This window comes from Aspergillus aculeatinus, assembly GCF_003184765.1.
Source record: "Aspergillus aculeatinus CBS 121060 unplaced genomic scaffold BO66scaffold_11, whole genome shotgun sequence".
Classification (NCBI taxonomy): Eukaryota; Fungi; Ascomycota; class Eurotiomycetes; order Eurotiales; family Aspergillaceae; genus Aspergillus; species Aspergillus aculeatinus.
Genome location: NW_020291480.1, coordinates 181,116 through 194,609, shown reverse-complemented (window position 1 = coordinate 194,609; position 13,494 = coordinate 181,116). Strand labels below are relative to the sequence as shown.

Here is a 13,494-nt window from a genome sequence, read left to right as displayed (position 1 = left end):
TTGTCTGGGAAACCAAAACAAAACCCGCCAGCCAGCCAGCCAGCTGGGTCTCATGAGCAGCACTAGAACCAACTAGTCTCGTCTTGTCCCTGCTCCGGATACACGGTCGCCCAGCGCCAAAACGTGCGCTGCAGCACATAGTCTCAGTAGTCCAACAAGTCCCTCCATTAGCGGGCAAAATTGAGTTCGCCACTTTTCTTGGTGCAGGACAGACCAGGGCTTTTTACGTAGCGTAGCGCGTCGTTTCCTCCTCTAGTATGAGGAAAGAGCAGTCCTTTCGAAAGAAAGAGTTTGGTTCATTGTAGCAGCGGGTGAGTGTACATGACAGAGTGCACCGAAGTGTAGCTTGGCTGGTGCAGTGGTCACTGTTCCCTTATCTGCTGGTTCACTGTCTCCGCTGCAGTCCTGGCGTTGGCCTGTCTGTCACCTATATCACCGGGCTACAGTCTGTGCTTCTTTTTTCCCCTTCTCTTTTTTCCTTCCCCAGATCTATTCTCATCTGTCACTCTTTTCCCTTTCTTTCTTTCTTTCTTTCTAATACTAGGGTGTTTGTTCTCACCCATCGACAGAGGTCAAGCCCAGATCATGCCGAGTTGAGCACACCATGACCAACAGCTCCTCCATCACGCCGGCCATGGCGCCGCCCGCCGGGATGGTCTCCAACTTCGTCGACCCCCCGTCGTGCGGCCTCAAGTTCCTTGTGGTCAACTGTGTCTTCCTGCCTCTGGCGGTGATTGCGCTGGTCGTGCGCATGTGGACGCGCATCTACCTGGTACGCAGTGTGTCATATGATGATTGTAGGTGTCCTTCGCTCCGGAGTATCGAGCCTAGTATACTAACGATACTCCAGACCTCATGATTATCTCCGTTGTAAGCCGCCTCCTCAATGATATTCCTCACGTGCATCGCAACTGACCAACAGGTCCTCTCCTGCATCCTCACCGGCGTCACCCTCGACAGTAAGCCATCCATACCCTGCTCCAACCTCAGCCACCAAGCTAATGGACAGTGCTCAACTGGGGTCTGGGTAAACACATGTGGGACGTCCCGTACAGCTCTCTCACCCCGTGGTTCCTGAGGGTAAATCCCCCCCGGCTCCTCCACCTCCAACCACACGCGCAAATCTGACTAACGGCGATAGCTCAACGTCGTCGCGGCCATCATCTACTGCGCCGGGACCGGCTTCACCAAAGTCTCCGTCCTGATCTTCTACCTGCGCATCTTCCCCAGCAAGACCTTCCACTACGCCGTCTGGACCGTCATTTTCATCGCGGTGGGCTACAACGTGGCCAGCGTGCTGGCCAACATCTTCAGCTGCAGCCCCGTGGCCGCCGCGTGGGACTATTCGATCACGAACGCGACGTGCATGAACCGACCGGTGTTTTACTTTGCGAATGCGGGGTTGGGCATTTTCACGGATTTCATGACGACGTTGGTGCCGATGTGCGTCTTTCCTCCTCGGGATTGAAGGGTGTGATGCAGTGCTGACGGGGTGGTAGTCCGTGGTTGCGGAGATTGCAGATGCCGTTCCGACAGAAATTCGCGGTTGGTGCTATGCTGGCTATGGGGTGCATGTGAGTGTTCCAGTCCTTTTTGTTTGTTTCGTTTGAGGGCATCGATGATGCTAACAAGGAGGATAGCGTCGGAGTCATCAGCTGCATCCGTCTCGCCAGTTTATACACCCTGCTCGAAAGCACCGACCTCACTTGTACGCTCCCGCCTCTCGCTCCTCCTCATCCCACCATAAGACTGGAGACTAAGACAAAGCACAGGGACCACGACCAACGCACTCATGTGGTGCACCATCGAGCTCAACCTGGGGATCATCGGCGGGTGCACGACCGCGATGCGCCCCTTCGTGCGCCGCTACTTCCCCCGCCTGCTGGGTCTCTCGACGCACAGCGGCGGCTACCACGAGTCGGCCTCGCGCAAATACGGCCACCCGCTGGGCTCCATCCCCCGCGATGCGCCCGAGTTCGCGCCCGCCAGCAACCACTACTCCACGCGATTGCACGGGGGCACCAACGACGACAGCGAGGAGCATATCCTGCCGGGGACGACGACCCCGGGGGCCGCGTTGCACCGCAGCAAGGGCAGCACGGAGGGGATTATCCGGACGGTGGAGTTTAATGTGGATAGTAATACGGACCTGCGATAGCTGATGACACGGTATATTGATGCATAATTGATGGATTATTTTCTTGTCCTATTTTTGTCTTCCACAGCTTCTTGCGCTGTGATTCTTTCGTCTGCATTTTTGTCCAATTTTTTTTGTTTCGTTCGTCTCTGGGCTGGTGGAGCTGTCATGGCGCCATGCCATGTGCTGTCAGTGTCGGTGTCAGCAAGTGGATCAGGTCGGTGCTTGCTCTTGCTTGGTAATCACGGCGTTAAGAGGGGATAGGGGACCGCATTGTATCGCAGGTTGGAACCTGCTTAATCTCTAATTCAAATGACAGCTGTCTAGACGAGACAGGGGGAAATTTTCGTAGGGGATTAGGGCTATCCAGATGCGGTACTTGATCCGGAAGACGGACACCCACCAACCATCCCGACCCTCCCAACGGCTCACCTCGTTCTGCACGCACGGCATCCTCCGGCAAGGAAATGGGTTCCGAACCGTGCAGAAGCACTATGCACAGTGCCGTACACGGTACACCTGTATAAGATGGCGGCGGTGTATGAGAAGGAGTCTATTGGCGCAATCCTTCTTCCACGTGGGTGGTAAGTTAGTGCCCCCCCCTCGGCTATTGCCTGCTTCTCCCCCCCCAACCAGGGCGATAAGTTCCCCACTTTCGAGACTATTGCAGCGCCTCTAATCCCTTTCCATCCACGCCCGTTTGTTGTCCAGTGATCTAGCAAGACCGCTAAGCCGGGTGTAGCCTAGCAAACCAGACTAGAACCATTCTTCTGTCCTTCCGCCTTGCTTCTGCGCGGTGAGCCCGTTTTTTTTTTTCTGCACGCATTCGGTGTTGTGTTCCTTCGTCTTCTGGCCTCCCCACTCCGATCAGGCACACCTGATTCATGCAAACGCAGCTCCTCCACTTTTCTTCTGGTTGTTCCGCGGAGTGGCCTGCATCGACCTTACTGCGATGAGTCTGGCCTGATCACTTGGCTTGCAAGTTGCAATTGAGTTCGGAGGTTATCGTTCGTTCCCCCCCAACGCCAGCTAGGCTGTAGCCCGTAGCCCGTAGCCCGTAGGCTTTAAAAGCCTCACCTTGTCCCCGATTTTTCTTTGGTCTCTCAGGATCTAATTCTCATCTCCTTTGTTTCGCTTTTCTCATTCTTGTCCTTTCAAGAAGAATTGCACCATGAAATTCACCCGCGTCCTCCCGCTCGCCGGCCTCGCCGGCGCCAGCAACCTCACCAAGGGCTGCAACGTGCTGAACGGCGCCCTGGACGAGGTCTACCTGCCCAGCACGACGGTGTACGAGTACGAGGCGCAGAACTTCTGGTCCAACACCGAGATCATGGCGCCCGGGTGCGTGTTCCGGCCGCAGTCGAGCGCGCAGCTGGCGCGCGGCATTGAGAAGCTGGTGGCGGCGCAGGCCGAGTTCGCCGTGCGCGGTGGCGGCCACATGGGCATCCGGGTATGCTGCAGTGCCTTCTTCTGCACCTTTTTCCAGAGGTACCAAAGATGGCGTGATTGATTGCTAACGTGGAACGAATGATCGGCAGGGATCCAACAACATCGACGACGGCGTGCTGATCGTCATGTCCAACCTGACCACCCTGGAGTTGAACGCCGATCAGTCGCTGCTGCACATGGGTCCTGGCTTCCGGTTCGTGGCCCTGCCTTGCCTCGCTTACCGTAACTCTCGTTCGAGAAAGTACTGACATGTCCGAATAGCTGGCAAGAGATCTACGACTACCTGGAACCCTACAACCTCACCGCGCCGGGCGGCCGACTAGGCCCCGTCGGCGTGCCGGGGCTGCTGCTGGCCGGCGGCGTGAACTACTACGGCAACCAGGTCGGGTTCTCGTGCGACTCGGTGGTCAACTACGAGGTCGTGCTGGCCAACGGCACCATCGTCGAGGCCAACGCCACCGCGCACGCGGATCTCTTCTGGGCCCTGAAGGGTGGCAGCAGCAACTTCGGCATCGTGACCCGCTTCGACATCGAGACCATCGCCTCCACCCAGGTGTGGGCGGGCACCTGGACGGTCGCGGAGGAGTACATCCCGGATTTCTTGGCCGTGCGTTTTCTCCCTCCCTACCCCGGTGGATCATGAGAACGACTAGAGTAGAGAGAGGACTGATGAGAAGGAAACACAGGCAACGGCTGCGTTCGCCGCCAACAACACCGACCCCAAGACCCACGTCGTGCCCGCCGTGGTCCCCTCCGAGGGCTCGGCGGTCGGCTCGGTGATCCTCTTCTACGACAGCCCCGACGTCAGCTACCCGGACGCGCTCAAGGTGTTCACCGATATCCCGGCCGTGTCGAACACGATGGGCTTCAAGACGGTGGCCGAGATGGCCGTCGAGATGGGTGCGGTGGTCACCCCGCACATTAAGTATGTCTCATCCCAGCCCAGCCCAGCCCAGCCCAGCCCGCGCCCCTTCATCCTATCCGCAAACCCTAAACCTCTTACAAAAAACTAACAAGTAAAAAGCGACATCTTCGTCGCCGGCACCATCAAAGCAACCACCTACGACTCCCTCCTGCAGGGCGTGCAGATCATCAACGCTACCTTCGCGGCGCAGCTGCCCAAGCTGTACGCCCAGATCCCGGCGGCCAACATCTCCATCATCGAGCTGGACTGGCAGCCCATCGGTGCCAACTGGATCGACGCCTCCACCGCCCGCGGCGGCAACGCGCTGGGCCTCGACGCCACCCAGAACTACCTGTGTTATGCCGAGGTGGTCGAGTGGATTGGCAGCGAGTACGACGCTATCGTGGGCGACTGGGTCGTCGAGACGACCGAGCTCATCAACAATGCCACCGATGCCGCGGGGCTGTATGACCCCTTCAACTACATGGGTGATGCGGCGTGGTTCCAGGAGATTTACTCCGGGTATGGCGCGGAGAATTTGGAGAAGTTGCAGGAGATTGCCAGTGCTTATGATCCCGAGGGGGTGTTCCAGACGTTGATGCCGGGTGGGTATAAGCTTTTCTAGGCTGGTGTGGTTAAGGTTGGGGGGGGATGATGACGGTGTTAGAGGGGGGTGGGGGGTAGATGTAATCTGGACTATGGACTATATGTATTAATGAATATGATTTCTCGTCGAGTCTAAGTCACTTCCTTGTTACTTTGGGTTATGTGAACCGGGAAGAAGGAAGGTAGGAAGGAAAGCATTGTCTACACACACCCGACTAGCATACACTTGACCCCGTACCCTAAGCAGTACCCCTAAGCAGTACTCTTGCGCGACGCACACCGCGACCCCCCCGCACTCCCCCCCGGCAAAGGCCCCTGCACCTGCACGTAGTAATCACACAGTCCCCCATGCTGCATCCGTCGCCACTGCCCGATATCCCTCCTCTCGATCTGGTGCTGATGGCGGTCCAGCGACGTCGTCGTCGGCACCCGCTTGTGCCCCAACCCCAGGTTATACGGCCGATACTCCGGGTCCTGCTGCAGCCGGTGGATCACACTGGCGTGGATGCGCGCCCCGTCCGGCAGCGGCCGCCGCAGGCCCCCGACGTGCCACCGGGTCTCCTTCACGGAGCCGTCGCGGTTCACCTTGGGGCGTTTCATGGGCAGGCACTCGAGCAACCGCCAGAAGAGCGTCTCGACGCCTTTCCCGGAGTCGTACTCGAGGGAATCGTGCAGCGGGGCGCGTTCGGCCATGTGCACGATCGCGGGGTCGAACTCCATGAGCGGTTGCTGTTGCTGTTGCTGTTGCTGCTTTGCCACGTCCTCTACCTCGATCAACCTCCCCTCCCTACCATCATCATCCCCATCCTCCGAAGAAGAACCCGCCGAAGAAACTGGAACCAAATGACACCCCAACTCCTGCAACTGCACCGGATCAAACGTCAACCCCACATGCGTCGCCTCCTGCACCATCCACATCAACGGAATCTGACTGACGGGCCAGCTCCTCGCCCCTTCCCCTGCATAACTTGGAGGATGCCCGCCGCCAACATCACTATGATCGCCCGCGAAATATACCTCCTCGAAATCCGTATCCAGCACGGGGCTCAGCGGCACCCCCCAGAACTGCTGCTCCGCCCGCTCCGCCCACGTACTCACCCGCCCTTTCTTCGCGTGCGCGCCGCGCAGCCGCTCGAACAGCACGGGCTGGAACTTGATGCGCTTCTCGTCGATGCTCACCGCGTGCCGCATGTAGCGCGGGCGGGGCATCGTCTCCATATCTTTCAGCACGTCCTTGTTGAACTCGGCGACGCTGTTGACGGTGTCGAACAGTCCCAGAAAGTGGACGAGTCCGACGGACCGGCACATCGTGTCCCGGCACAGCCGGAGGAAGTTGTCGGCTTGGCGCGCTTCCTGCTCCCCGTGCGCGTATTTCCACGACAGGAAGGCTTGCCATACGAACGGGATGAGTTCTTCGTTGTCGGCGGAGATGAGGCCCACGAAGTCGAGCATCTCGTTGAGGAAGCGTGCCGTGTACGCGCCCCGTGAGAAGCCGAAGAGGTAGATGTGGCTCCCCGGGCGCCAGCGCCTCGCTAAAAAGCGGTAGCCGCCGATGACGTGTTGGTCGAAGGAGGTTGCTAGGGCTTGGTCGATGACTTTGCTGGCGGGCAGGTTGCTGAAGGGCCGGAAGGCGACGTTGGCGAATGTTCCTGGGGTTATGTCGGTGCCGATGCCGGCTTGGGAGAGTTAGTATGTGTGGAAGATTCACAAATGGGGGGGATATACGTTGGTAGTAGCAGTCTGGGGAGAGGGATGTTTAGTATGTTTTGAAAGTTGATTACTGAAGAGGCAAGGCTTACATCGATTCTCTTTGCTGCGGTCCAGCATCCGAAAGATCTTGAGGATATTGCTCTCGCCACCGTCAACCCGAAACGTATTCCCTGTGCCGTCGAAACAGAGCACCAGTTCTTGGGTGGGCTTGTTGTGCACCGGCGGCCGGTCGCAGTCGCATGGATCGTAAGTCATGGTTCGATCTGGGGTGGGGTTGAATTGGACGAACTCCGACCCAGACCTGCGTGGTGAGGTCCTTATATCTTGCCGAAATGCCTCCAGGCTGTCGCCCACCCCAGCTGAATCGGGCAACCTGCCAATAGCCCTGCATCGTGGCTGAGGGGCAGAGCCTGTATCCCACCCATCCACCCATCCACAAATGGAGAACAGGGATTTGGCCAAGCCATCAGCCCAAAATTGACCAATCCATTCCGCCGCCCGGTAAGGGTGCAGCAACGGTGGTTGAGCGCACAAACTTCGCTGGCCGTCGATCCGGCCGCCCCCATCCATGCAGTGGCAGCCTTATGATGCATCTGACCCCGTGGCAGGGCTGACCATTGGCTCGCACCCTGGTTAAGGCCAACCACTGACAACACTCAGCCTCCAGCGCAGTTCACAGTGACTGACTCGTTTTCGCTTTGCTTCGCCTTCCGTGGTGCGTCTCCTCGAATGCTGAGGCAAATGCCATCTGGCAGAAACGGGTGTTCTTGCCCCTTCTTCCAATCACACCCCGGCGATGTGACAGATCACCCAGCATGATGCCAGCCTGCATCGATAGACCCTCGATAATCTGCACCCTCGCTGCATGCGGCCCCATGCCACTCGAGCCAATCGGCAGGGCTGGCCATTGCCACGGGCACCGGCGGACGACCAACAAGGCAACTCGTGAATTCACCCGTATCGCTCGTCGGCCGAGCTATTGCTCACAAATGACTCTCACTTATCTGACTCATTTGCTGTCGGTCAAAGGCTGCACTCACGTAAGATAGCCGAGTCAAAGCCACGCCTCGTGGCGATTTATTCGGAGAGGTTGGGGATGGCAAGTGACCGAGTCCGTCGGAGGGATCCGACACTGGCGGGGGCCGACGACGACCATGTCCGACGACGACGCCTTCAGTCAGATATGGTTGGCCTGAAACGTGAGCACCGGATCTAGTCGTGCCTGGGGTATCAGGGCCATCTGCCAGGTCGAAGCATTTGTCCCCTCGGTAGGAATTTACTCGGGGGTCAAAATACCCTCTTCAGTCTGTTAGTAAAGAGTGAATAAGCGAGATGTCAACATGGTATTGGGTAACAGACAAAAGACGGGGAAGGAAGAAAGAGAAATGTGTACGCACCCAGAACACCGCTGGCGCCAAAGAACGACTCGGGGACCACCGAGAGCAGCCTTTCTTGCTGACCGGAGGAAATTCTCAGCTCAAGGTTATTACAAGGGCCCCTTCCACCTTGGTCGATGAACGAAGGAATGTACATACAGCAGATTATGGTAGCTCCCCCCCCTCGTAGCTCTCCATCCTATCGCGGGGACTGCAGATGTGCAGGTCCACAGGACTCTGTTCTTGGGGCTCTGATGACCGTGACATATTGCCTCAGGACTACAACCGATCATTCGGGCCGTGGCAGTGAGACAGTCGCTCTTTTCTGATTGTTAACCAGCACGATTTCACAGATTTAGATATCCTCCTCGCTTGCCTTCTCACAGGGTAATTCTCCCCCTCGTAGCTCTCCTTGCTATCCCGAAGACTGCGAATCTCAAGCGAGGAGCTTGGAGTTGGAGTTCTGAATAACGTGGCATTCTAGTTCAAGACCGAACTCTGGTTTGCAGGGACCATGTCTGAGAAAATAGCTTTTTGCGGACCGTCAGAGCCAGCAAGATCACATCAAGTCGGAGGATGTCATCAACGTCTGCCTGTGATGATTCGCAGTGTAAGAATCAGGCTCGTCACGGTCGCGTTGAAAGAACAGTCTGGATGGGATGTTGTCTGGAAGGTAAGAAGTATAGGTGAGGAAGGAGGTGGAGTGGATGAGAACTCTATGGTTGATCAACAGGAAAGGCAAGAGGAGCGTGATCTTCACTGTGATTGAAGTGAATAGCCTCTCTACTCCTTCCATTCACTACAATATATAGAAGGCGGTGAATGTCCTCATCCCTCATCCACTCACTGATCAAAAATTCATCATAACCATTATCCCTATGCAACGTATACAACCAGATCTATGTACAAAATTGCGGACTCCAATCTATGTGACTCCAAACCCAATCAAATCATGATGCCACCCAGCCCATATCAACCAGCCCATGCTAAACATCCCACCCGATCCAATGCTAATACTGTTACATCATTAATTGTTCATTACATCTCGCATAAATTCATGATTCCTGCCGAGCAGGAGGCGTCTCCGGCTCGCCCATCGGCTGCAGCTCGATCACCTCAGCCCCTTTCGCCTCCTCCCCTGTACGTTCGCCCCCTTCCGGAGGAGGTTTATCTTCAACCACCAGCGGTTCCTCGTCCACCGCATACCGCAACCGCCCGTCGTCCTGCAGGAACGTCCGGAATGCATACCGTTTGTTCAGCCGCGTGGTATGCTCCCGCCGCTGCGAGTTGGGCATCGCGTAGGTGTTGGTGAAGTCGCCCAACATGCGACTATTGGCGATCCACGGGATGATCGCCCCAATCGACCGGGGCATGCGTGGGCCCCGGAACCGTCCCCGTCGTTTCCCAAAGACCACCAGCACCACCACTGTATCCAATGCGATGATGATGAGGGCAATAGCTAGCGACGGCACGGACGGGACCATAGCCCACGTGTTCGAGATCACCGTCCCGTTGGCGGCGGGACGGGCCTCTTTCAATGGCAGAAGATACATGTTCCGCCACACCGAAAAGTAAGTGGTGTATACCCACTGATATACCTCCTTGGAATGCTCCATCAGGGCCTCAACCTGCAGCGGTAGAACATGCGTCTGGCTCTGTTTGTACAGCCGGGCCACCAGAAACCCGGCCCAATCGTACGAGGACACATAAGACCCGTTGTGCCCCGGTTCTTCCCCAACAAAGCTCTGCGGGATAGCGGCAAAGATCTTGTTGAACTGCCCCATGGCCGCGGTAGCATTCTCATACATGGCACCAGAGGTGATGGACGTCCCGTCAAGCGGGTCGACATCGGATATTTGGCCGCGTTGATCAAATGTAACGCTGAAATTTTGCATCTGCACCCTCGGCTCGCAGTGAAGAGCGATGGTATTTTCGTTGGTATAGGCTGACGCAGCGGTATAGTTCCACCGGCCGACCACGATGAAGGTCGACTCCTGACACTCGTCCCGGTCGGAAGAAGCCGAGGGTGAGAGAAAGTGAATCGAGAGCGCAATGGCTTCGTGGGGTCGCGTCAAGCCAGTCATGTTCACCGTGCACTCTCGACTCGCATTGTTGAAGGGATGATACATCCAATACTGGGTGCGGTCAGTCTGGTGCATGCTCTTTTTGACGTCGAGAGAGACGCAATCGAGTTCGGCGCCGATTCCAAGCGTGGTAGCGCCATACATCACGTCGGGATCTGGATCGGTGTTCCTGATCGGAAGGAAAGTGTAGTTGGCCGCCATCCACGACAACAACGGGACCCCGCTAGACACACTAGTCTGGATCAGGTCGAACTCGGTGAAGTCGGCTGAGAAGTCGGTTTGTCGAAAGTGCGACTGGCTATAGTTGGCATACAACGATTTGGAGGGAAGAAACGAGGTGGTGAGTTCTTGATTGAAAAGACCACCTGCGACCACGGTCAACACCACATTAGCAATACAAGTGAAGGACACCAATCCCAGAAGAACGTGGCGATCCTGGATGGCTTTGAGAAATACGGCCCAAGGGTTCTGGGATCCGTAATTCAATGATAACGACGACTGGGCCGTGGCCATGCCACGTTGAAGATGGACCCAGGGTTCCAGAATGCTTATATTGCGCAGAATAGAATTGCAAAGTGCACCGACCGAGGAGGCAACCACCGACGGTAGGAATGAAAGGACGACTTGCAGGAAGCTTGAACCGGACTGGGTCAGATGCTGGAAGCTGCCGTCATGCGCCAAGGACGCAACCGTCAATCCCATGATGGTAATGATTGCAGCTAAAAACAGGAATTCGATGATGAAGATCGGTACGACCAGAAAGTGGGGCATTGGGTCGACGCGCGTCCGCGTTTGGTAAGGCAAGATCACTGGCGAACCTGCACCGAGTCAGCAAAGTATTGTCATTATCTGGAACCAGGGCAGCCTACCATCCGCCGAGACAATTCCTAAGCGGGGGCCTTCCGGGCCCTGCTGCCATTGGAGGCGGCAGGTGTTGAGAATCTGGCGTAATTGGCGCGTGGAGAACTGATGGAACTCCGTCTGAGGATCGGCCAAGATGTTGGTCGGCCCAAACACATCGGTCAGCATACTGCACATGGCCCCGATGGAGCCCGGATCACTCTGCAGGATATTCGGGCGGGACTGGTAGAAATAGATCAAGCAGACGGCGAGCACAATTCCACAGGCCAGTAATATCTCCGAGCACCAAGCAGCGAAGGTGACCACCGATATCGTGACCTGGGTTGAGAATCGCAAGGCGGGCACGCTGGTCGGTTCCTGGTCAGGGTTGAAGAGCCGCGCGAAGGTGAGCACAAACGTCTGGACAACGCCTCGTGTCACTTTCGACTCGAACTCATCCGGAGTCATCACGGTCGATGCATCCAACACCAGCAGCGGCTCCAAGTCGCGCACGTTCTGACTGATCACGGGTAGTTCCGTCACGGTCGTGTCGCCGCTGGTCTGATTATTCTCGATGAACAGCATGTCCCCCGTGTACGGCGCACGTTGCGCTAGCAGTCCTTGGAAAGCGTTGATATTGAACAGCTGGTCGGACAAGGTGGTTTCGGTGTCAGGAAAGACGGTGACATTGGTGATTGAACTGTTGGCGTGCATACTCAGTCGCGCGGTCGCTTGGCGGTAATCAATCTTGCAGGCAAATATCGTGGCTGTTGAGGTGAAATCGGATCCCATTTCGCTGATGCTGTAAGCTCCGGCCTCGGTCGCGTTGACCGAGAGAACGATGCCATACAAGTCGTAGGGGTTGTCGCAACCACGGGCAGTGAACGCGGAGCTCATATCCGGAGAATGGTGTGACCGGTTGGGCCAAACAGGCTCCCAGTAGCGAATCTGCAGGTAATCGGTGTTATCAAAGTAAATATTCTTATAGTGAAAGTCCAAGATGCAGCCGTTGTCGCTTCCGTTGATATCGGGCAGTTTGACATCAGTCACGTTCCACGAGACGGCCGGTGGGTAGGTCGAGTTATCGTTCACGGACACGGACAGGTGATTGTCTATCATGACATCGCGACAGGATAGTTGAGCCCAGTAGATAGTCTCGTTTAAGGTCCACACGGTGTTCTCCTGCCGATCTTCGAGGCTGATTTCGACCGGGGCCACGGCGTAGTTGGACGAGCGGGAGTCGCGCAGTTGTGTGTTGGTGGTCAAGACTGAGGCGAGGGTTGTGTTCGGACTGCTTTCTTGCGAGAACATCCACTCCGCCTGGTGGTCGAGATCCAACAACTGCGGCCATGTTTTCATGTCGTCGTCGTCGAGCATGTTGATCTCACGGAGTTCGAGGAGGGTACTCTGCAGGGCGGGGAGAAACATGCGAATGAGCACGGTGGTGACGGAAACCAGAAGGACGATCCAATGGCGGCGCCGTGCCGAGGTAAGGGGTGTGAGGAACGACTGGCCAAAGTTGTAGTTGATGAAGAGGACCGACGCGGGGGCACCCTCGGGTCGAGCGATCTGGAAGTAGGGCTCCAAGCGCAGTACATCGTAGTCAATAAAGGTCCAGAGGGTGACCAGGGCCAGGGCGGCGATGATGGGCAGGTAGTTGTAGGCGAATGACTGCAGGTTGGAGACATTGTCGGTGTCGGAGAAGAAGACCAGTCCTCCATATTGTTCACAGTATCGCCGCAGAACCTCCAATGTTATCAACGAAGCGAACATTATTGCGGTGATCAGGGTGAGAAACATGGGGCGCAAGGCCATGGGCCGCCATGCCCCCAGAGGGGTGGTTGGCGGGAGCGGTGGTCCATCGGGCGAGGTTTGGCGCGATCGGAGGAAGGGCGGGAGACGATGACGGTCTAGAAGGGAGGTCAGTGATAGAGCAACCATCGAGGTTCCAAGGAGCAGCACGCACTGATGACAGGCAGCCAGAAGTTATAGAGTTTCTTTTCCAGGCGCCTGAACATACTTGATGAGGCAGGCTCTGGAGAAGGAGAGGGCGATGGCTTTGGGGGGAAGGGCGGCGGACGGTCATGGCCCGAAGGAGGATTGCTCATGGACGACAAGACAGAAGCTGACGAAGCCAAGAGACGGGATCATCGCCGGGGGTGGGTGGGGGAGATGGCGGACGAAAATCGCATGACGGCGGACGGAAAGATCACCGTGCAGGCGATAGATAGGATGGAAGAGAAGAGAAGAAGAGGATTGGGAGAAGGAAAAGAACGGAAGGGCGGAGGAGGAGGCGGAGGCGGAGGCGGAGGCGGAAGACGAAGACGAAGACAACGATTGAACAACCAACGTACGAGGGTGCGAAAAAAAAGAGTGGGTGAGGGAGGG

The 13,494-nt window shown here is 56.8% G+C and overlaps 4 protein-coding genes across 4 annotated transcripts; 2 read left to right on the top strand and 2 right to left on the bottom strand.

Annotated features, from left to right (window-relative positions):
- The first annotated feature begins 469 nt into the window (after positions 1-469).
- BO66DRAFT_446506 (uncharacterized protein) lies at positions 470-2,194 on the top strand. Its single transcript, XM_025651686.1, has 8 exons — positions 470-797; positions 851-870; positions 923-959; positions 1,010-1,080; positions 1,142-1,443; positions 1,500-1,574; positions 1,641-1,708; positions 1,773-2,194. Exons 1-8 carry the CDS (start codon positions 605-607, stop codon positions 2,156-2,158), a joined length of 1,152 nt encoding a protein of 383 aa, XP_025506349.1. The 5' UTR covers positions 470-604; the 3' UTR covers positions 2,159-2,194.
- A 1,114-nt stretch (positions 2,195-3,308) lies between these two features.
- BO66DRAFT_427024 (FAD-binding oxidoreductase) lies at positions 3,309-5,115 on the top strand (the record flags this gene model as incomplete). Its single annotated transcript, XM_025650317.1, has 5 exons — positions 3,309-3,587; positions 3,676-3,779; positions 3,848-4,193; positions 4,273-4,511; positions 4,611-5,115. 5 exons carry the CDS (start codon positions 3,309-3,311, stop codon positions 5,113-5,115), a joined length of 1,473 nt encoding a protein of 490 aa, XP_025506348.1.
- A 233-nt stretch (positions 5,116-5,348) lies between these two features.
- BO66DRAFT_469462 (T6SS phospholipase effector Tle1-like catalytic domain-containing protein) lies at positions 5,349-7,078 on the bottom strand (the record flags this gene model as incomplete). The annotated part of the gene is made up of 3 exons (XM_025652726.1): positions 6,896-7,078; positions 6,822-6,836; positions 5,349-6,772 (listed from the first exon to the last, which is right to left on the bottom strand). Exons 1-3 carry the CDS (start codon positions 7,059-7,061, stop codon positions 5,349-5,351), a joined length of 1,605 nt encoding a protein of 534 aa, XP_025506347.1. The 5' UTR covers positions 7,062-7,078.
- Positions 7,079-9,237: 2,159 nt separating this feature from the next.
- On the bottom strand, positions 9,238-12,921 carry BO66DRAFT_409482 (DUF3433 domain-containing protein; the record flags this gene model as incomplete). Its single annotated transcript, XM_025649186.1, has 2 exons — positions 9,238-11,084; positions 11,136-12,921. The coding sequence occupies 2 exons, from the start codon at positions 12,919-12,921 to the stop codon at positions 9,238-9,240; spliced, it is 3,633 nt and encodes a 1,210-aa protein (XP_025506346.1).
- Between the last annotated feature and the right edge of the window lie 573 nt (positions 12,922-13,494).